At 40.3% G+C, this 24,756-nt stretch overlaps 1 protein-coding gene across 1 annotated transcript in view; it reads left to right on the top strand.

Moving 5' to 3' along the window:
• stab1 (stabilin 1) overlaps positions 1–24,756 on the top strand; it is a 157,150-nt gene that overhangs the window by 117,942 nt on the left and 14,452 nt on the right. Inside the window, 11 exon segments of the mRNA XM_052017592.1 lie at positions 1,854–1,913; positions 4,363–4,539; positions 8,201–8,287; positions 11,883–12,029; positions 13,054–13,110; positions 14,589–14,826; positions 17,435–17,584; positions 18,002–18,106; positions 19,812–19,919; positions 20,322–20,515; positions 21,286–21,430. Of these exon segments, the coding sequence (XP_051873552.1) occupies positions 1,854–1,913; positions 4,363–4,539; positions 8,201–8,287; positions 11,883–12,029; positions 13,054–13,110; positions 14,589–14,826; positions 17,435–17,584; positions 18,002–18,106; positions 19,812–19,919; positions 20,322–20,515; positions 21,286–21,430 (1,468 nt within the window).

Here is a 24,756-nt window from a genome sequence, read left to right as displayed (position 1 = left end):
TATTTGCACTGCAAGGTCTTACTTTGTTAAAAAGCAAAGTAATGCAGATGATAACTGGATATAAAAACAGAAACTGTTGGAACAACTCAGTAGGTCAGACAGTGCTTGTGGAGTAAGGAACAGCATCAACATTTCAAGCTGATGGTCTATCAATAGAACTGGAGAAAGTTTGACAGCTGAGGGGTTTTGAACACTGTAGAGGCAGGAAATTATCTGACCAACATGTTGTAGTTTTATGAAATGTGGATTCTCGTAGCCCAGTCCCTGTCAGTGGTTAAGTACACATCTGAGAGGCTCAAGGCGAAATAGTTAGTCTGCACTGAGTTAGCTGATTGTAGCCTGTGTTGGCAGTATGAGGGATGAGCTTTGGACACAGGGAAGGAGGGAAACCTCAGCTAGGATTCTCATTCCTGATTCCTGCCTGGTGGCCTTGGCAGAAAGTATGCAATGGTGAGGACAGAATAGGCCCACCTCTGATTGTCCTGAATGAATATAGAATAGTTGAAGATGCTGTTTGAACAATGGTCAATTTGGGTGAAAAAGCAAGTGAATAGAAGATTTCTTTCTGTTCATTTCTAAATGCAGAATTACATTCATTACACGTTACTGAAGAAATAACATGCAGTTGTTCAGTAATAATGATTAAATATCTCTAGAACATCAGATGTAGCTGGATATTGGGGCAAGAGTAATGATAAGCAGCTGGGAGTGTGTGCAAAGAATATCTCCATTCAGTTCGATCTTAAGAGAAGAGTCAGGTTTGTTGGGAGTGAGGGGAGCATGAAAAACTAACACATCTCAGTATGTCACATGATGAGAACTTTGGTAAAATAAATCATTAAAAGCAGCAAACATCCCAGAAGTTTGCACTCTGTGCTCGGTTAACCAATCTGAGCCAGGTTATCAGTCATGTTTGTTGCCATTGACATTTAATATCTTGGGCTATGAAATAACATGAGATTCCACTCCTGATGGCTATGGGATAATGTGGCCATATGCTTCCAAACTATCAGCAAACTTCAGCTGGTTTCTTGGTGTACTTCAGGGAGGGAAGACTGTCACCCTTCTTGGCCTGTGCTGTATAAAGCTGGTGCTACCTTAAGGAGGGACCCACAATGGGCTCCAAACTGGCCTCACAGCCTGCTCAGTTGTGAAGATGTACAGTCCTCCAAGGCAAAGGCCTTCACATCCTTCTCAGTGCAACTAGGGGCAAACAGTAAACTGGGCTTTGACGTTGTCATCTCTATTCTCAGAGAAAATTCTACAGAAAAGCAGTATTGGGTTTTTCAGTGATTGCCCCCAGTGTAAAGTAGAATCCAAGGAACTAAAGCACTGAAGAAGACAGTTTGGCCCATTGAGCCAAAATTGTATTTTAGGTTAATTCCATTTCCCAACTCTAGGGCCATAGTTCTGCTGGTTATGGTTCTTTATTTGTTCATCCAGGTATTTTTAAAAAAAATATAATGAGAGTTTATGCTCCATCACCCTTTTAGGCAATGAGTTCCAGACCCCATCACTCAGTGAGTAAAATGGCCCACAAAATTTACCATTAAGGATCACACATGATAAGCAGTCACATAGGCAGGTGTTGCCATGTTTGAAAATACATCCCAGCAAAATTTATTGCCATCAAGAGAGATAAGCCAGGTGGGGTATGTGGAAGATGTAGGGGGTTGTGGAGATGGGGAGAGGTGTTGGAAGGAAACTTGTGCATCTTAACATTCCTTTACAGTATCTGCAATATGTTATGGACCTATGTAAAATAAAAAAAAAGATTTTAAGCTTGGCCTTAGAGTTTAAGCTTCTGCCTTTAGAGTTTTGAAATAAACTTGTTTCTTTTTCTTCATTTGCAGTCTAGTTTCAGCACTGTTGCAAGTGAAAATGGATACAAAATATTTAGTAATTTAATTAAGGTAAGACATTTTCTATACCATTAGGAGTGGTGCTGCTTCTGTTGAGCTGATGTAACACTTGGATGAGGTACTGCTGTGGGGTGAAAGTGTTCCTTATGTGCACTGTAAACAGTAGGGCAGAAGGAAAATATTTGCACTTGTACATCAGCTTTTCACACCCCAAGATGTCTCAAAGGCAATAAGTTCACAGCCAATAAGTTACATTAAGGTATGGTCTACATTGTTGTGAGTGCAAAACAGGCAAACCAGTCCTTTCTCTTGCTATTTATAGAATCACTTCCTCCCATGATTATCTTTCACTCTATCCTTCTGGTAGGAGAAATCAGCAATCTGAGATCTGTTGGATTACTGTCAGAACTTGCATTCAGAGAAGTGGTGACGTTAATCTGAGCCTGTACTCCAACATGAAGATGTTATGTAGATTCTGCACATGTGCAATGGAAGCTGATATGATGGTTTGGGCAGTAGGCAGACAAATGGAGCTGCACAACTGTTCCATACTGGGCAGAAATGGCTTCCCACGAAGTCTTGTACAAAATTAGCCTTCTCCGTGCTTCTTGGATTTAAACACGTGCATTCTAGCTGTCCTGCCATGTCATGAGACTCCTTCTGTGGCAAAATTCACTTCCAACCTCACTGTCCAAGGAAATGGCACTTGGATCACTCTCCAGCTAATTCTGCCTATTGAATCACTACATGGAGATGATGACTGCCAACTAACCTCTACAATGGGGGTAGAGTGTCTGAGTCTAAGCTGGTGGCTGGATGGTTGAGTGATGGTGTATCTGCACCTTCACTCTCTTCCTGTTCTTCAGCTGCTCTCTGGCTAGGTTCCTGAGTATCTGAGAGGAGAAAGACATGAGCGTAAAATGAGGGGTATGTGTTCATACCATCTGCTGGCTTGTGCATCGGAAGAAATTACAGGATGAGAGGAATATGAGAAGTAGGATTAGATATGGGAATACAGTCACTGGGTTCAGCACCAATGCTGGACACAAACTCTGTTCTGACAGATCAAACCAATGTAATATCTGATGGTCTATTTATAGAAATAACAGCAAGATTTGCATTAAAAATACCATATTTAAATTAAAGCCAGCTGTTTAGGAATTAAAAGTAATATCATAGCCAGAAAATAGTGAGAGATCAGAATGTACATTAGAGGTAGACCAGTTTCTGAGTACTACCAATAACAAGTTACCACCAACCAATACAATAAGGGGCTTTCTAATCAGTTTCATTCGCACATTGGTAGGTTTTCAACCTGCTACTGTGTCACCAGCCTTGATGATCTGTTGCCTATGTTGGAAGTTGTAACCTTTATTGCTATCAATGGAAATAAAAATCAGGGTGTTTCCTATCAGCAGCTAGCCCACAATGACAGCTTCAGGTTAAGAAGGCAAGTTAAAGTGTACCTCATCCACATTGAGTATGATTGGAGGCATTTTCTGGGATCTGTTTCCGAGGGGATAATTAGCAAATATGTTTAGTACCTCTTAAGGCTCTGGATAGCTGGGTGGAAATTTTGTACAAAATTCCACATCTGGTAATAACCTGGATCCACAAATTGGAAAGCCATATCAAAAATGCAAATGCTGGAAATAAAAACAAAATGCTGGCAGTACTCACCAGGACAGGCAGCATCTGTGGGAAGAGAAGCAGAGTTAACATTTCAGATTGAAGACTAATCATCAGATGTCTTCTTTGACCTGAAACGTTAACTCTGTTTCTCTTTCCATCAGAATCTGCCTCACCTGCTGAGCATTTCCAACATTTTCTGTTTTTACTTAAATTGGAAAGTCATTTGTTGAGGCCTTCTGAGAAAACACACCGGTAAGGTCCACTTCACTATCCCTAAAAGGATCGTAGAATGGTTGCAGCACAGAAGTAACTCATTCAGTCTATTGTGTCTGTGTCAGTCCTTTGACCCGTTAGCTGGCCAAGGATTCGATCCCTTACTAAGATCCAGACAAAAATATCATCCAAGTAACATGTGTTTCTCATGCTTGTTCTAAGGCAAACTTTTATTGTTCACAGAGGGAGAAATGCTGTTAGCTGAATTAAGCTGAAACTTGTTTTTAATCTTCATGTTAACTCTGTAAAATAAAGCATCACAATTGATATCTGGTTTTATCTCAGCATACTGTTTTCAGTCAATATTAAAAAAAAATTGTTGATGGGCTGTGAAAAGCACAGGTTTCAGATCATGAGGGTTTTCCAGTTGGAGGCCTTCAGGTTACATTGTTATAGAATTAGATATTGAACAGTTCAGATCATCAAACCATAAGATACAAGGGCCACTCACAGGGATCAATTGAGACAGTATCTGTAACAGACCATTTTTAAAAGTGTAAAAGATATTTCTCCTCAAGCATATATTGGAAGTTTAATACTATATTCTAATGTTCTCATTACAGAACAGTAACTGTTAAATATTCAATTTTCTCAGGAAACAAATCTGCTTCCTCTAATAGAAGATCCAATTCACAAGCCATTCACAATGATGTGGCCAGCGGACGAAGTGTTTCATTCTCTTCCTAAAGAGAGGCAGGATTGGCTTTTTAGTAAAAAGAACAGACACAATCTTGTAGCATACTTAAAATTCCACATGATCAGGGATTCAAAGGTATTTAAGGACTGTGAATGTATATTGTGTATTATTGACAAGGCTTGTGATCTCTTTAGACATGCTGACAGTTATAAAGTTATCATTTGCTTCATACGGATTTGTTCTCTGGTTCTGCTTAACATCCACTGTGTTGAAGTTATTGTTGGTCGAAATACAATGAAAGCAAAATACTCTGGCTGCTGGTAACCTGAAATAAAACAGAAGTTGCTGGAAATGCAGAGTGGCGAGAGAAACCACATTCACATTTCAGATCAATGACCTCTTGGCATAACAGAATGGTCCTTAAGCTTGAAACATTAACTCTGTCTCTCTGCTGATGTTGATTGGGCAAACTACATTGATCAAAGTAGAAATGTTGTCATTATATACTTAAGTTTATAATGTTAAATTATATACTTGTGCCATTGAATGATATAACTGCAACTGGTTGGAGCCAGATGTCAACAAAATCAGTTCCTGGCTGAAGCTGTGTGGGATTCACCCAACAGTGAGCTGCTTTTGATCCTGCCAGTATATGTGGGGCCAAGGGAGTTACTCTACTTACAAAGTGTGCTACAGAAATTGACCACGTCACTTTGTCTGCTTATCCACCTCACAAATGCTTTTGCTGAATGGTTATGTTTGTTGTGTGGCCTCCTATAAGTCCATGAAATGAAAGATGTACTCAAGTCTTCTTGGGATGATCCACCTGGGACTGGACCATCTAATGGGTCTTAAGTGCCTCTGTAATTTCTTTTCTTGTCCAACAAAGACCACCTTTTTTGGAAATAGAGAAACATTAAAGCAGGTGCATAGAAACTAGTAGAGACCCCATGAACTGGTCCTTTGAGCCCTAGCATAATTCCCAGGCCTCCGCCATCTTCTATGTAGGAATGTGGCAAAAGATCCGCTGGAATTTAGTCTCAAAACCATGCAAACTATGTTTCAGTGTTCAGCAATCTCAGATCTGGGATACTTTAGACAGAAGAGCAAATTACTCCTAATTAGAAATATCCAAGATGTGTGATTTATTTTTGATTCTTCTACATCTGAAAAACCACCCAGCTTGTCAATCTCTTCCTTTTGAGTCCTGTAATTATAATTGTAAGGCAAATTTCTGCCCACAGTAAGTCTGGCAGCCTATAAATCTATACTCAAAATAGTAATCATCTGTACATACAAGGGTGAATACATTAACCCTGCACTTCCAGGAGGGTCAGGAATTACATAAAACTGGCCTGAAATGACAAAACAGAAGAACACCATCAGCCTCTCAGTCTGTGTTCATGTTTATTCTCCGTGTCGGTGCCCATCGTGTTTCCACGGCCTCCTTTCCTTCAGCCAGCTAACCTAAAAAACCAATTTTGCCATTTTATGTCCCACAGTGTTAGAATAATTTTAAACCATCTTTTCACGTGCATATTTAAAGCATTTCCCATTTGAATATGGTTTTAATGTATTTTTCTCCCATGTATAATTAATTTATTTACTTCATTTCTTTTATTCCTGATGTCCATTTCCATTTCTGCCATTTTATTTATGTATTGCCCTCATCTATTTCTACACTTGTGTTTTTTTTTTACCCCATTGTACTGTTCCTCCAAAATTATTTGGATCTTTACTTCCTCATTATCTGTTTTGCTGCGATGGCTCTCTTCCGTTTCTGACATAGCCTACCTCTGCACATATTGAGATCCTTATCGATCTGTCTTTCCCTGTTGAAGCACATGCTCAGGGAGTAATCCAAAATCTCCCACCTTTTCTATGTCTTTGTTTCTAATTTCCTGAACGTTTTGCATGGGTCCTGGCCTTTCCTATATTGTTGGTTGCAAAATTGCCTCAGTGATAAGAAATTTCAGTTAGTAATATTAGTGATGTGTGTTTCTCAGACTGGGAAGAGGTTTGCATTGCTGTTTCCCAAGGGTCAGTTTTGGGCTGGTTATTTTTTGTAATTGTTAAAGAAGTCATTTGGGTAAATGGAGGAAGATGACAAACTTTGCAGGTAGTAAGAAACTCGTCAAAGCCAATAAATCATGATGAGGGTATTAAAAGTCTCAGGATATCATGAAATGACAAAATAGGCAGAACCATGGCAGATAGACTTGAAGTAAAGAATTTTGGAAGGACCAGAATGGAAGGATAGTGTCCTATAAAAAAATCAACACTTGGGAACTGCCAATATCCAGAGACATTGGGTTTACACATGCAAATGCTAAGAGGTGGTAGGGCAAGTTGATAAAGTGATTTTAAATTAAAGCATATTAGTTGCATGTTTATAAACAGAAATAGAAGATTTTTGACACTAGAATTTTATAACAAAGAAATGTGTCTTTGGTTGTTTGGATGTGTCAATATCAGCCAGTTGTTGTACAGATCTTCACACATTTGGCTTCAAAATCCCCTGGAAAAGCAGGGGTCGAAATTTCCAACAGCCACTAAGAGGCCCGGCGATGAGTGCAATGAGTTCAACTGCACAGCATTGTTGTTTTATTATGAAAACAAATATCCAGACCATTGTCTTCAGTATAGCCTGTTGTGCTGAGTGCATCTAGTGGGTGATACTGTGGCCGATTCTGGCACCACACCAGGAGAGAGGTAGAAAGGGTACACGGGAAGGTTAGGAGCAAGGATAAGGACCTTTGTGAGGAGAATGGAAAAGTTGAATAAGAGATTATAGAAGTAACTTGATATGGTTTTTTGTAATATTGGGAGGTTTTGAGAGAGTGGAAATGAAAATTTATATCCTCTGCTAAGTAGGTCAGTTACCAGAGATTGTTGGAGAGTCACCATTTGTGCCTGCACCACTAGAGGCTCTTTGTTCTTATCAGGGTGATTACCCACTGAAGCTGCTTCTCCAAACAGCTATCACATTCCCTCAATTGTCAGATTGGCTCCAGTTCCAAATTCTGAAATCCTGTGTTTCAGTCACTTCAGTTGGAGACGCTTCCTGCAGATGTGCTTGTTCAAGCTAGCATCTGTTGCTCAAAGCTCCCACATCCTGGAGGAACCAGACATTGTAGTCCCTTCCTGTGTTGCCATTCTGACTACAAAGGCTGGCTAACATATAGTTAAGTTTATATTCTCTATCAATTTAAACATCAATTAAACAAGATCACTCCTTCTTCCTTCTCTGTTCCCAATTCCCACTCCTTTCAAATTACCATTCTAAAGTAGTGCTGCATCTCTGTTTCCAACCACTCTCTTAGCTAAGACTGCTAGAGCAGTGAATTTGTCCAAGAATGTGCAATGGCTTTACTTTCAAAGACATACGGGTTAGGAGTTGTGGGAATGCTATGTCGGTGCCGGAGGCGTGGTGACACTTGTGGGCTGCCCAGAACACTCTACGCAGAAGCTGCATTTCACTGTGTGTTTCGAGGTACATGTGACTAATAAGGATATGTTATCTTATTAGGAACAAGTTTAATTTTGTCTCTCCATTTTATCTATTAATTCTAACCTCCTGAAGAAAGGATATAGCTAAGTGTCGTGAGCCTATGTATTACTTTTACTGTCTGCAGGAATAATCTGTGTTTCTTAAAAATTACATGCAGAAAGTAGCCTTTACTGAATAACAAACACCCTCAGTTCCCCCTCTAGTGTCCAAATGAGCACTCTACATTTTGTAGATATTCTGAATACAATTTCTTTGAAGTGATTGTGCCGTGTTCTTCATCTACAGACTTTAGCAGCAGATCTTCCACTTAATACTGCCAAGAGAACAATGCAAGGATCGACGATTTTAGTCAGATGCAGCCGTGCTCAAATTGTAAGTTTTAAGCAACAGATAACGTTGAACTGAACTTCAGGCGTGAGTGCTGTGAATCTAAAATAGTTCTGCCATATTCTAACCCATACCAAACCTTGACGAGATCCAAATAAACATGACATTTGAAAGGTCCCAGCATTGTCCTCCTCCCTTACAGTCAGTCATGACCAAGGAGATTCTCTCTGTTGGCGTGACCATTTTATTGTGATTAAAGGGTAGCCAGTTTCACAAGAGAATAATTATAGAGAGTTCATGGAGTTTTACAGCATGGGAACAGGCCCTTCGATCCAAACGGTCCATGTTGGCCAAGATGCTCCATCCAAGTTAGTCCCATTTGTCAGCGTTTGGCCTACAACCTTCTAAACCTTTCCAATCCATGTACTTGTCCAAGTCTTTTAAAAGTTGTTATTGAATCTGCCTCAATCACTTCCTCTGGCAGCTCATTCCACACACACACACCAACCTTTGTGTAAAAAAAAAGTTGCCTCTCAAGTTCTATTAAATCTTTCCCCTCTCACCTTAAATCTATGCCTTCAAGTTCTTGATTCCCCAACCCTCAGAAAAAGACTGAGTGTATTCACCCTATCTATGGCCCTCATGTTTTTATACATCCCTATAAGATCACCTCTCAGTCTCCTATGCTCCAAGGAATAAAGTCCTAGCCTGTCCAACCTCCCCCTATAACTCAGTCCCTCAAGTCCTGGCGACATCCTTGTTGATCTTTTTTGTATTCTTTCCAGTTTAATAATATCTTTCCTCTAGCAGGGCAACCAAAACTGAACACAATACTCTAAGTGTACAACTGCACTATGACCAATTAATGAGAAAACTTGCTAACTTAAGTTTTGAATTGACTTTTCAAAACCAATTTGTACATGAGGAAATTTGGAAATACATTGTTAATGTTCGTAGTAATTACTGCTGGAATTTTCTTCTTCAAAATATTAAAAGTAATTTTTAATCAATTTTTGAATGAATTTGGTGGATTATTTATCTGTTTTTTGATTGACATTTGATGAACCTTTTTACAATGCCTATTGACATTCAGAGAGATGTCTTGAATCACAGGTCATTGATTTTAATGTTGTTTAATTAATTTTAAACTATTTTGAAAAATAAAGTCAAGAGATAATAATCTGAGCTGGACAAGGCTAATTGACATAGATAGAACATGGAACATTACAGCATTGTACAGGCCCTTTGGCCCACAATGTTGTGCAGACATTTTATCTCACTCTAAGATCTATTTAACTCTTCCCTCCCACATAGCCCCCCATTTCTCTATCATTCATGTGTCTATCTAAGAGTCTCTTAAATGTCCCTAATGTATCTGCCCCCACAACCTCTGCCAGCAGTGCGTTCCACACACCCACCACTCTGTGTAAAACAAAAGACTTAACCGACATCCCCCTTGTATCTTCCTCCAATGACCTTGAAATTATGTCTCTTCGTGTTAGCCATTGTTGCCCTGGGGAAAAGGTCTCTGACTGTCCACTCGATCTATGCCTCTTGTCATCTTGTACACCTCTATTAAGTCACCTCTCATCCTGCTCCTCTCCAAAGAGAAAAACCCTAGCTCACTCAAGCTATCCTCATGAGACATGCTCTCCATTCCAGGCAGCATCCTGGTAAATCTCCTCTGCACCCTCTCTAAAGCTTCCACATCCTTCCTATGAGGCAACCAGAACTGAACACAATACTCCAACTGTGGTCTAACCAGAGTTCCATAGAGCTGCAACATTACCTTATGGCTCTTGAACTCAATACCGTGACTAATGAATGCAACACACCATACACCTTCTTAACAACCCTATTGGCCTGTGCAGCAACCTTGAGGGATCTATGGATGTGGACCCCAAGATCCCTCTGTTCCTTCACATAATACCTATGAACATTGTTTCATGGGTAACCATCCAGTCACACGTAGAATTGGGCTGCATAAACCAGCAGGGTCCCAATTTCCATTGAAAAGCTACAAACTGCAGATATTGGAAATCTATAAGAAAAGCAGAGAATGTTGGAAATGCTTAGCAGGTCAGGCAGCATTTGTAGAGAGAGAAACAGCTCTTGTTCTAATCACTGATCTTCCATCAGAACCTTTCATTCAGATTGATGACTTGGTGATGAGAGGTTGTTGCCTTAAAGCAGTAGCTCTGCTCTGATGCCTGACTTGCTGAGTATTTCCTTCCTCTGTTTTTATTTCCAATTTCAAATATGATCTGTTATGAGTTTATTGGTCGTACAGAAACAGCAGTGGCCACTCTATTTTGGCCACAGCCAAAGGCTTTTTTTAGTCTTGTGGAAGGAAAATGCGCATGAATGTTGCTTGAGGACGGAATCTGGATTGACCATGACTCTACTCACCATTCACAAACATTGACACTGTTTCAGCTCACAGAAGTGGCCTATGAGATAAAATGCTGGAGGATTCAGAGTGCAAATGAAACAAGACCCCAATATCTTCAGGGCAGAAACCTGGGGTGAGGAAAATAAACCAAATTAGGGCCAAAAGTAAAACAATTGAACTCATAATTATGGCCCAGCTTTTGTGATTGTAATGACAGCAAAATTGTCAGTTTTCATTGTTGTTACACTATGAAAATAGCATCTACTATTCCATGCTTGCCTATTCCATGGGAAACCCTGAAACTGCAATCTGTATTTAGCATTCCATCAGAGACCGTGCTGTTTAGCAGTTTCTCCATTGCATTTGAGAGAAGTCAGTCGAAATGACAAAAGAAAATCAGGTATTCATGTACTAATCCTACTTTGGAAATAACCCTGAAATTCCTATCTTGTTATGTGAGGTCCAGATGAGTTTTTAACACCATATCAAATCATACTTACTGCTCAGCAAATTTTATCAACCTACCTAAAGCGTCACTTTTATGTAATTGGATTGTAATTCCCTTACATAAATATTTGAAAAAGTGTGATTAAAATCTCTTTTATGATATTTTTGCTTCCAGCCTTAATCTTGTATGTATGTTACAACTGTTATGTAGTGCTTTGCACAGTGTTTAGAGTATTTGCTAAAGAATCATGCATTTTCCCTCTTGGTTATCTATCTGTGAGAATTGCTCAATGTGATTGTCTTCTCAGCCAGGTTGGTGTTCCCACAGTTGTTGGTTGAAGGATTCTTTTGAACTATGCCTGGGAGCAAACACTAGAAAAGGGAAGCCCACTTCATAGAGATCACAAGATGAGTGAATTGGCAATCTGTTTCCACATGATTTTTTAAAAAAATCATTTATGTCTTAAAGCCTATCACCCGATATAAACCATTCCACAAACTGAACCTTTCCTCCTCAACCCCAGTGCTTTCAATATATATATTTAATACTAATCTTAAATGTTTAAAATTTTTTTAGTTGGTGGCTTATTCCATTTTAGCTGCTGAGATAAAAGTGAAATGCTGCAAATTCTGGGAAAAGTTTCAAGCAAATATGGAGTCAGGGAATGGTTGGAGGCCAGGAAATATTAAAAGATAATTCAGTGGTAGGTTGGAAGACAGGAGCAATAGATTGGCCTCCTAATGATGCCATCACCATCCAGTGCATAAAATGTGGTTCATACAGTATTATCTTTGGTTTAGGGGGATTTGATTGTCAATGATGGAAGCACTCGGATTTTTCAAAGACATCTGGAATTTGATGGTGGAATTGCATATGGCATCAATAACCTCTTGGAACCTCCACATGTAGGAGCTCGGTGTGACGCACTTACAATGCACCCTGCTGTTGTAAGTATCACTAACATTTTACTTCCTGTTGTTTTGCTGGTGAGGGGAAACTGGGTTGATGAGACAGGATATTATCTAACTTTTCTTAATGAAAGGTATTTTTTACAATCTATCTGATTGGAATCTAAGTTCATGCTATTAAGCATATTTGCAGTGAATTTGATTTTTTTTCATACTCAAGTTAAACTTTAAAATGCTTAAAATGGGAATAAATAAGGGAAAGGACCACAGAGTATTGTATTTAACATCAATTCCCAGGCCATACTTCCTCTAAGTGAGGCATTTGTTGATGGCATGAATCCAGAAAATTTACACTGTAACATTACAAAGTATTGCTGAATCAATGCTTAAAGCGTTTGCTCTATTCCATGGTGGTACTTACAAAGAACAATTGTGTAGATGAGTTTTGGTTGCATGTCTATTATTTGCACTTTTTCCCTGCTTGGTGATGTATTTCTTCTTAAATTGTTTTTAATATATACTTCCTTTACCCTGTTTTCTTTTGATTTTATGGTATCCTTTATGGAACGATACATCACAATATTATTTGTAATTTCTATTCAAGTTCTTTTCCCAATTTTCATTACATCTTCTTTATAATTGTGGCATGGTTGACAATCATTAGCCTTCATGGTTCTAAAAGTTTGTAACAAGTAAAATCTCTTATTCTTCTTTGGAAAGTTGATTTAAGATTGACTGGTTTTGTTGTTCTTGGTACAACAATGGACTTGCGAAACATTTGGGACAAATGTTCTTGCTTTTGCTCCCTGGTTATAATGGATCAATGAGAAAAGAGTGAATGTGGTAATATAAAGAAGCCCACCAGATTTCCCATTTATTGCTTTAAATGGACAGAAAATCAGGCAGCTCACTTACGATCATGGAATCTATTCTATCCAAGTCTCCTATATGAATGCATCCAAGTCTTTCAATTGACCCAAACACAGGAAAAGGAAGTTCTGATTCCACATGTTTTTTATGAAAAAAAAATGCTTCTGCCTTACTGTGGACTGTTCATGTTTAGGGTAAATGTGGTAGCTGTTTGGAGCCTCCTTTTTGTCCTCCTGGATCTAAACCTCAGGTAAGACTTGCTATATGTGGAAAGTTTGCATTACATTACTGAAGCAATGCAATTTTATAAAAGGTTTACCTAAAGGAAGTAATTGAAAGTAATCCAGTACAATAACTACAAGAAATATTTCTCAATAGATTATATTTACTTATGTCCATGACGGTCACAGATTGATCCCCAGTATCCTTCAGTCACTGTCAGTGTTTCCTTTAACCCATTGTTAAGATTCGTACATGCCAGTTTTTCCATCCTTAGTAAGGTACTTTGGGATATCTTGAGTATATCGGGAATAGTTGGGAAAGTAAAGTTGAGATAATTTAATGGCAGACTGCCTAAAGAGTAAGTGTAGTCTCTGGTCTGAATCTAGGACACCAATCAAGAAGCAACACAATTCATTCCTGCTCTGTACTGCCAGTCAAATCCAGCCAGATGCAGCAGGCAATTGGAAAGACAAATGGGACGTTGGAGGCTTTTGCAAGAGGATTTGAGTAGCACAATTATATTGGGCATTCACGAGACTGTACACAATACTCTAGGTGCAATCTTGGACTTCTTATTATAAAAAAAGGATGTACTTGCTTTAAAGGTGGTGCAGCAAAACTTCACCAGACTGGTGACACAAGAGACTGCGGATGCTGGAATTTGGAGCAACACACAAGATGCTGGAGGAACTCAGTGGGTCAGGCAGCATCCATGAAGGGAGACATCGGGTTGAGACCTTCATCTGGACTGAATGTGATAAAACAGCAGTCCAGATGAAGGGTCTTGACCTGAAGTGTTAACTGTCCAGTTCCCTCTGTGGATGCTGCCTGACACGCTGAGTTCCTCCAGCATCCTGTGTGTTTCACCAGACTGGTGCCTGGAATGGCAGGTGTGTCATATTAGATGTTGAGTAGGCCAAGCATGTATTCCTTAGAGTTAAAAAGAGTAAGAGGTGATCTCATTGAAATGTACAAAGATCTTACAGGGATTCACAGGGTAAATGAGGGGAAGAGATTTCCCTGGCTGAGGAGTTTAGTCTCAAAATAAGGGGTTGGCCATTTAGAACTAAAAGGAGAAATCCCTTCAGTCAGTGGGTGGTGAATCTTTAAAATTCTCCACCCTCGAGATCTGTCAAAGCTCAGTCATTGACTGCATTCAAAATAGAAATTGACATATTTCCATATATTAGGGGAATCAAGGGGTGTAGGAATAGGGCATGAAACTGGGGTAGAAGGTGAGCCATGATCTTGACGTATGGCAGCTAAAGAGGCTGAATGGTGTACTCCATTTTCATATGTTCTTATTTACTGAGAAGTACCTTGTCTCTGCAAGGAAGAACTACAATGGAATTATAAGCCCAGTTATAAATTGTTTCCATAGTGGAAAAATAAAGAGTATTCTGCAATCAATGCTAAGCTTAATATCATATACTATATGCTAAGGTTTGTCATTTAATATTGAGCAATTAAATCTCTGAGATCATTACTTCTGTGTTCTGTTTGAAGGATGGTGCAGATTACCAATTGTGCTATTACAGAAAACTCAGCTTGGATCAAATTTTGCCTCACATTTTTGGCTTCTACAGCAAATGGCGAGAAAACCTGGAATATCCTTACAGCATGGCACGAGAAACTTGGCATCATTCAGGTCAAACTGCTCTCATACGTGGCTGCAGCAGACAATGTGTTAATCCTTTATGGATTCCCCAGTGTTGTAAAAATCATTATGGCCCTCATTGCCAAGGTAATCCTAGAGGCTGCATTCATTTTGATGTAGATCCTGGTCCTCTTTGTTTTTTTTTGGGGGGGGGGGGGTGCAGGTGTAGTTTATTACAATTGATTATGTTTCCCTGTAAATTTTAATAAGTTGTTCTCTCAGTCAGCAACAGGCCAAAGAATTGAACCTTGAAATTAAACATTGGACAAGTTTTTTCTTATATGTAGAGACTTGAGAAGCTGGAGTTTTTTGTCTCAGGTGAAGGGAAAATTTAATCAAAGTGTTCAAATATTTCCAGCAGAATTGGTGAAAAATACCACAGATATTTGGATACCAATTTATTATTAGTAGAAGAACCAGTGGCATTATATTCTTAGGCTGTGAGGTCCTATGATCTGGAATGCAATGCATGAGAGGGTAGCAAAAGCAGATTCATAAGTAATTTTCTAAAGTTAATGTAATAAATAAGAAGGAAACACTTGGAGGTTTATTGGCAAAGTAAAGAGCCGTGTGTCTAATTAGGTCATTCCTTCAAAGAGCTGGGACTGGCATGATGGACTCAGTGGCTTCCTCCTTTGCTGTGCAATGGTGTGGTTCTATGACTCAAGACCATTTCCTAATAGTGCAAGTAATGGTTTCAGCTTGGTACTTATATGCTTGTTCTGGGAGAGTGGTCAAAAACATGGAAGGAAGGTGGCTTGTACTCCAATCTTTGATGCCACTGATTGACTTTGTGTTTCAGAAACATTATTATTCAGGTTGTGTTGGCTGCTTTATTTGATGTGTAAAGTTATTTCCAGTTTTGAAACAGGAAGATTTTGCAACTTATTTCCTGATAAATACCATTTATCTCTTTGTTCATTTGAGGGAAGAAACAATAATGACTGTGAAATGTTGACCAGGTATTTCTATCAGCATTTGGAAAAGGATTGGAGAATGTCTTTTGAAAACTAATTTTATTTTAGATTGTAATTCTAGATTACATTGCACTACCAGTCTGAGAAACAGTAACAGCACAGTATACTGTGGATGCATAGATGGATTAAGGCAAAAAAAAAATGGAGTACTTTGGTTGGAAGGATAGGAAAGCAGACTATTACTTAGATGGTATGAGGCTCATACTAGAAACCCAGAAAATTAGTGTGCAGATGCCACAAGTAATTAAGAAGGCATGTGGAATGTTGGCCTTTGTTACAAGGGGAATGGAGTATAAGCATGAGGAAATCTTGCTACAATTACAGGGTTTTGGTGAGACCACATTTGGAATAACGTCTATAGTTTGGGCTCCTTATTCAAGGAAGGATTTGTTTGCCTTCGAGGTGGTGAAATGAAGATTCTCTGGATTGATTCCTGACATAAGGGCATTGTCTTATGAGAGAAGATAGAACAGAATGAAGTTAAAAAGAAAGAAGTGATTGCATTGAAATTCATTTAATTCTGATGCTGTGAAAATGCTTCTTTGAGGGAATTTAGATTTCTGTTTAGTTATGGGACAAATGGTGAGAATTAAGATGAGGGGTTGCCCACTGAAAACTTGAGATGAGGAGGAATTTCACGACTAATGTTGTTGTGAATCTTTAGAATTCTCTATCTCAGTGAACTCTGGATGTTTGTAATTGATTATAAATAGAAGTTTGCCCTACAGAGGAATCAAGGTTTATTTACAGAAGCGGACAAAAAAGTGGAGTAGAGGGCAAATCAGAACAGCCATACTCGTATTGATTGATGGATCAGGGTGGAGAGCCGTATCTGCTACTCCTGCCCTGGGTTCAAATACAACTTCATCCAAGTTACACTCATCACAGGTGTTAATTCTTAAACTGTCCACCAGGAATGTGTGTGAACATGAGCCCACATACAAGCAGAAGTTTCAATGAGCTGTCGGAGCACTCTCTAAAACCAGCTTCATGATAAGAATCTTGGTAAGATCATCTGTGTCCTGGAACATAATGTAGGTGATTGGCAAAGGAACCAAAAGTGAAAGGAGGAAAAATATTTTTCAGCAACTAGAAATGCTTCCCTTTGGCTGAAGAATCAGGCAGCAGGGGACTTAGAATGAAGGTTGACAAAAGAACCAATAGTGACGTGACTTTTTTGGCAGCAAATTCAATGTCAGGGGATTAGTGGAAGCAGAATTGATTGTAGTTTTTTGTAAGGGAGTTAAATAAGTATCTGAAAGAAATGAATTTGCAAGGCTAGTGGGAGAGGTACTAGCCGGATTGCTTTTATATTGAGTTGGTATGGGAATGCTGTGACCATTTTCTCATTCTGTAATGGAAATCTAACTACTAAATTGTATGAGCTCATTTCATGCTACCCATGAAGACCAATTTCTATACGTTTATGTATATTTTTACTTAGATCTATTACCATACACGATTCCAATTGCTTCTCCCTTTATTACTATTGCTATTAATTGTTGGTAGGTTAGCTGATGGTCTGCCGTCTATGTCCAAATAGAACCTTCCCATATGTGTTTCTCTGTGTGCATTTTGTGCTGTCACCTAATCATTAGAGGGAGTTGATAACAATAGCATCATAATTTCTCCTAAAAAGACCTCTCCCAGTTCATGGCCCAGCTCCATAAATGCCTCTGTAATACAGAAGAATAACTCTTGTGATTTTATAATTTTAGTGTGTCCTGGAGGAATAGACAACCCTTGTAACTTTCATGGAACGTGTAGTGAAGGAAGACGTGGAAATGGAACATGCCAGTGCTCAATAGGGTTCAGGGGAACAGCCTGTGAACTGTGTGAATCAGGAAGATATGGATCAGACTGCAAAAGTACGTTTTGCAACCAGTTCAATGCCCTCTAACCTGCTGTAAGATATTGGTAGCTTTTATTGTGCACCTCACAACTGTTCCAAATTGCAGTTGAAGTTTCAAAATTACTTGTACAAACAAGATAATTTTCTTTGTAACCTACGATTTCAAACATACAGAATTATGAAGCTTTGCTTGTACTGCTCAATGGACTATTAGTGCATTGATTTATGTAGCTCTTTCACCTCCTAGTGGCATTTTAGCTTCTATGCAAGGGTTGCCTTGTGATAATGTTGTGTTCTCTTTGGGGGCAGCAGAAAGAAATAGCTTACTACCTTGAATGTGAATGTGTCTGATCTATTGATTTCGCAGTGTACAAGTTTGGTTACTCTTCATTTTAGCCCAATTACTTAAAAATTACTTTTTAAAATCATGCAGAATGTAACTGCACAGAAAATGGAAAGTGTGATGAAGGAATTTCTGGTGATGGAACCTGTTTCTGTAAAGAAGGTTGGACTGGAAAATACTGTGAATCACAATCTGGCAAGTAATTTTACATAATTAATTTTGGGATTGGTACTTGGTTCACAACATATTGTCAGTTTGACTAAAGTCTCTAGATGATTGTAATATGTATTAGACAAACCGATTTCTAATACAATTAATAACCAGCAAAATCAAAGGGCAAAATATAATCAGTTAGTTGACAAATTAAGTAAAAATGCATTTGCTTAAATTAAATCTATTGGTAAAGAAAATCATGTGATAGAATTATAGAACTGTTTTGGGATGAATTACACTGATTGAATTGAAAGCTTATTTGTTAGATGTACCAACTAAAGGGTATGGCTTTTATTGTTTACTAATGCAAGCAACAAAGCCAACTTGATTTCCAAACTGTACTTGCACAGGCATAGTTGTTAACATTAGTAGATAGAATGTTGGCATCTAAATATTAATGGATAATATGGGTTAAAATGTTGAAAATTTGAAATTAAACTTGAAAATGCCATAAATACACAGCAACAAGAGAAAATGCACATCATTACATTCTTTTTCTGCCAGATGATAACCAAACGTCCATGCATCAGGGTGTGATCTTAAAGAAAAACATACAAATTTATCCAACGTTAAATGTATGTGCATCTCGTGGATACTTAGAACCAACAAGTTGCTTTGTCCTGGTTGTTGATTTTGTAGCTGTTGTTAAAAGCTGCATTCATCCAGGCCAGTGGAGAATCTTCCATCACACTCCTGTCATGGTGGAAATGTTGTGGAGAGGCAAAAATTGAGTAGAGTAGCCAATATCTGACCTCTTGTATCCACAGAATTGAGTTGGTTGATCCAGTTAGGCTTCCCGTCAGTGAAAATGCCTAATAATGGGGGATCCAATATCAATAAATGTCAGGGGTAGATGGTTAGATTTTCTCCAGTTAGAGATGATCATTGCTTGGCACTTTTGTGCATGTGTTTTGTCAGGCTGTATTTTGTCTGGATTTGTTGCAAGTGGAAATGGAATGCATTGTTATTTGACGTGTGAATGGAATTGACCACCGCAATCAGTGAACTACTTCTTCCCTTAAGATAGGAGGGAACGTTCATAGATGAGTTTGGTGAAAATAGTTTTGGCTAGGTCACTGCCATGAGGAACTATTGTAGTGATGTCCTGGGGCTGAAACAATTGATCTCTGGCATCCACAACGATCTTTGCACTAGGTAAGACTCCAGCCAATGTAGAGGTTTCCTCTGATTCTAGTTAACTCTATCAAGGCTACTTGATGTCAGACTTGGTCAGATGCTGCCTTAGTGCCACCTCATCTCTGGAATTCAGATCTTGGTATTGGTTTATTATTGTCACTTGTACCAACATACAGTAAAAAACTTGATTGTACAGGTCAATTCATTACACAGTGCAGTTACATTGAGCTAGTACAGGTAAAAACAACAACATTACAGAGTAAAGTGTCACAGCTACAGAGAAAGTGCAGTGCACTTTTGTCTCTGTCTGAACAAGGCATAAGAAAACTAAAGTGAATTGGCAAAATCTGTATGTGTAATTTAAAAAAAAATCTCACTAAGTTATATACATTAGTGCATAGAAAGTATTATCTTAGAGATTTGTTCCACTGATTTGGGAGATTATAACTGGCACCTACTGATGGACTGAAGAATATTCTATATTATATACATCATAAATTCTCCAAACTTGAAACACTAACAGAATTTTTTTCTGCTTATTTAAAACTAGATGCAGTCCCAGCATGTTTCCCAAAGTGTGATAGCAATGCTGTTTGCAGAAGAGACAACAATTGTGAGTGTAATCCATACTATGAAGGCGATGGAAGAAATTGCACAGGTAAAGACAAGCATGACAAAAATAGTGTAAAATCTGTGGTTGTCTGGAAATTTTGCACTATGTTCTGTTGAGATTCCTGGGCCCTAAATTATATTTTGTGATGGCAGTGAATGAATGCTAAAACTCTTCTGTACTTTGTTGAATTTTAAGTATGCAAACATCTTGGTTAAAAGAGAGGGGAATTTCAGATGATACTTGAATGTACTAAATTTTCAGAGATCCTGGACGTGATTCAGGATGTCTAACCCTGCTAGAGTCTTAGTATGAATGTTTAGAAGTGATTTTTTTTGATAGAATTGTGGAAGTTACAAGTCATGCCATAAGATATATCTTTGTAATTAAATTTATGCTGCATGTAAAGCGTAGGCACAGAGTTCATTCTTTGATGTTGTGACCTTGCAGTGGTTAACCGTTGCAAGGACAATAATGGAGATTGCCATCATCACGCTGTTTGCACTCAAGAAGGAATTAACGTTACCTGTACCTGTCAACCAGACTACGAGGGAGATGGCAATGTCTGCACACCTAAGGACAGGTGTCTCGATGGCAGAAATGGCGGTTGCCATGAGCATGCAATATGTTTCTTCATTGGTCCAGTAGGTGCAAACAAGTGTAATTGTTTCCTTAACCAGGGATGAAAATAATTTAAATTTCTTACAAGTTCAGTGTTGTAACTTTGTTTACAATTTGACTGTACCAGTAAATATAGCATTGGCCACGTTTTTACCAGTACACCTAATGGTTTGTACTGGCTTACTTCCACCTCTGTCTGGAACTGAAATTCTTGGGTTAGAATTAAATTACTGGCACTGTGTAGAAAAGGCATTAATGTTGGTTACAGTGCACTGGTGCTTCACATAGTGCCCAGGAATGAGAGCACTGATGAAATCAGTGCTAAAAGGGGTCATTATAGCATTATATGGAGAAACTTATGTTACTGACAGCAAAGTTCTGCTGCGAACCTGGTGCAGGCTCCTGCCTTTCCAGTTGCAGTACCTGGAACCTGGAGCTCTTAGCTGGGAAGTTGCCCAGCAATGGACCATCTCCAGCTTAGTGTGGAGAGGCTGCCTCTAACAACTGTTGTTAGGTGGCTGGGACTGAGGTTCTCTCTTTTACTACAAAGCATATATTTTGTGATTTTGTTTTAATTTTCCAAAGTTATTAATTTATTGTTGCATTTAATGTCTACCAAATTTGCAGCACATTTCTCCAGCTTTCTTTTTATTTGATCAACATATAAAGGTCTTAAAAGAATAAGATACATTTTGAACCACTATAATGTTGATAATTTTTAAAACCTCCCATATTTAATGTTTATGAAATTAGTTGGTTCACAACATTTTTTAAAAAACTACTTTTGCTGCAGAACAAACGAAGGTGTGAATGCAAACAAGGATTCCGAGGAGATGGCATCCAGTGTCTGTTAAATGTGAAGCCTCCTGTAGATCGTTGCCTTGAAATGGATGATCAATGCCACCGTAATGCGTTCTGCAAGGATCTTCACTTCCATGGTGAGAATTTGTTACTTTGCAACACTTCATTGAGGTTTTAGTTTGCTCTGGTGAAGAAGTTACAAAAAATATTATTTGGGTATTCTATGATCCTGCAGAATGATTTTATTTGCATCAATACTTGCAAGATTTTGTTTTAATAGCTGCTAATTAAAACAGAAGCTGATATCATTGTTCAACAGTTCCTCGCAAAATGATTTATTTATTTGGTTATGGACATCAATTTCCAAAACTTTCATCTCTTGTCACCTCAAAGTAAAAGGGCAGCAGGGACATAGAAATGTCACTATCTTCGGTTGAACACCATCCTGGCCTGGAAATACAGTATATTGCCATTCCTTCATCAGTGATGGGATACTTATCTGGCAGGGAATCATCAATGATCAGGAGGGCTGAGGTTCCGGGTCGGTAATCACAGAGATAGATTTGCAGGAGAACTTGAACATTGACGTTGAAGAAGGAGGAAGACAACGATGACTCTTTGCAATAAAGTGGCTACCTGATGAGAGCTTAACTACTGATGTAGGAGTGGATTCCTAATGTGGATTGGGAAACCAATCTTTCGCCCTTTTCCAACAAATTACCTGCTATAACCAATCAGCTCCATCAGGATGACTGCAGCAACAAGCGCCACGGGAGGAGGACACAGGATCCGAAACACAGTCAGGGTGGCGGTGAAGGACCTCAGCGAGGGGAACCCCTTCACCAGGGAGCTCTTCATCAAGGAGGTCCTACTGGAGTGCTGCAGGTTTGAGTTGAAGGATGTCTATTGCCTTCAGGACTTCCCAGGTAATGGGTACTTTGACATTACCTTCAAGTACCTGGCGGGCTGGCAGAAGATGCTACAGGTCTTTTGGGAGAGCGGGAATGAGGGTCTGCTGTCATTGCTGAAGGTGCGACCACTCTTCACCCTCACCACCCAGAAGGAGTGCGAGATAACAGTGCAGATGTTCAGCCCGTTGTGGTTTTCCTCATCTTCCTGGCTCGTTATGTCGAGGGAGCAGGAAGCTGCATGGATATCAACAACCCGTTTGAGAGCTGGACCAGCAAGCGCCAGGTGAAGTCACGCTAAGGGTAGATGCTGATGGTGACATCATCCACCCTCCTTCAGTGTTTGCTGTTGGAGGGAACTGTGGGTATATGCAGGAACAATGGTATATGCAGGACACCCCAGACTGTGCTGTAACTGCAACAAGTCTGAACATGTGGCAGCCCAATGCAGTGCAGTCATCTGCAAGCAGGAAGGCCACCAGACCAAGGACTGCAGAGAAAGCAAATGTTGCAACCTGTGTGGGGCTGCAGGCCACCTCTACAAGGCCTGCACAAAACGTGCCTGTACCTATGCACAAGTAATAAGAGGGGGAGCTGGCACTGACAGCCCCAGAGGAATGCTGACACTCCCTCTACCAATGCAGGGGCCCCAGCAGAGACTGAGACCAGCGCTGAGGAAAAGCCAGCCGCCTCGAGCTCCCAAACCCCAGCCATAAACCCCCAGGCCCCTCCCCAAGAGGAGGAGTCAATGGAAGAGGGGAGGGCAGAGGGACAAGAAGGGGAATGGCAGGTGGTGAAAAGAAAAAAGTCCCAGAAGACACCACCCAAGAGACAACTGGCTGCTGAGAGTAAAAGTAATGGGAAGGAAAAGGCAATGCCACAGACAGGTGCCAGCAACCTCTCCTCATCGGAGGATGAATAATAAACCAATGATAAGAATAAGCAAATAATAAACCAATACCAATATGGGAAACCTTTGACGCAGGCAGAGGAGACCGAGAACAGCATAGCGTCCAGAGCACCCCAACTCTGGGAGACGAGGAGTTGTACAGAGCCCAATGGCCCCCTGCTCCGAGAGTCCGGAGCAGCACGGAAACCATCAGCCCCTAGCTCCAGGAGACCGGGAGCAGCATGACATCCAGTGCATCCCAGCTCTGAGAGATGGAGGGTACAGAACAAACAGAGCCAGAGGGCAGCACAGGAACAGAGACTAATCTCCCCCCAGTGACACCACCAGCATTGCCACACATTGTGGAGGACCATTCCCAGTACCTGAGCCCAAAAACAGTGCTGCAGTTCACCAAGGCTGTCAGTATGAGGACTCATGCTGATTAACAATGGACGGTATTTGTGATCCCTGAACTCAAATAACCGTGGAGATAAATCTGGCATCTCTAAACATGTGCAGTGTGAAGAGCACTGTGTGATGTGTGAACACTTTGCAATACCTTCCCAAGGTCGAGGCTGATGTAAAAAGGCTACAGGAGTGTGGGCTTCCACACCTCCACAACTATTGGAGGTAGTCGCGATGGTGGTCCCAGGGATTGTCTATATGGTCGGGGGGAATGATAGCCATGCATCCGGCCTGGGGATTCTGCTGTGGGGAGATAGCTTCTCTATCACTGAAGTCAGAGGTGGTCAGTGGGGGGGGGGCCGCTCCTTGTGGCTGATGTAAAGTACTGTAACAATCCGCGCTGGCTAATTAATGTGTACGCCTCTCCCGTGCTGAGCGAGCAGCTGGCTGTCCTCGAGCAGCTCCCACCGCTGCTGGCAATGTCCCTACCAGTCGTTCTGGCCGGTAACTTCAACTGCATCATCGATGCAGCCTGGACAATCCGGCAGTGCCGACAGGAGACTGGACAGCAGCTCCAGACTCTTGATGGGAATGGTTAAATTTGTGTGCCGCCTTCGGCACCCCTGCAGTTGGAACACAGCCACAATACACTTGGACCAGAAAGGACAGTTCAGTACAGTCCCGGATAGACTTCCTCTTCATGCCGAAGGCAGCCACGGTCAGATCCACCGATGTCACGCCGGTGTTCTTCTCTGACCACTGCCTCCTTCATGCCTCCTGTCACCTACAGGAGGACCAGAGGCCAGGCAAGGGGACATGGATGTTGAGTGTTAAGCTGCTGACCCCAGAGAACATCGCGGAACTAAAGAGGGATTACACAGGCTGGAGAACCGTGAAGCCCCTCTTTGACTCCCTGATTTACTGGTGGGAAGCAACCAAGGAGAACATCAAGAGGTTCTTCATCCTCAAAGCTGTTCAGAAAGCAAGACATAGTCAGAGGGAATTGTGCCAACTCCAGACGGACATGCAACAACTTCTCCTTCTGCAGTCGAGGGGGGTGGATGTGAGAGAGGAACTCCGAGAGGTGAAGAGCCGGCAAGCTGCGCTCTCTGCCTCCAAATCCTCAAAGATCATCTTCAGATCCAGAGTCCACTTCGTGGAACAGGATGAGATGTGCTCACGCTTCTTCTTCCAAAAGGTTAACGGCGAGCTCTGTGATCCACAGCCTTAAGGAAGAGGAAGGCTCACTAACATCCTCACA

Source organism: Pristis pectinata, chromosome 6 (genome assembly GCF_009764475.1).
Source record: "Pristis pectinata isolate sPriPec2 chromosome 6, sPriPec2.1.pri, whole genome shotgun sequence".
Lineage (NCBI taxonomy): Eukaryota > Metazoa > Chordata > Chondrichthyes > Rhinopristiformes > Pristidae > Pristis > Pristis pectinata.
The sequence above is the reverse complement of the archived record's forward strand: the minus strand, read 5'-3'. Positions and strand labels throughout refer to the sequence as shown.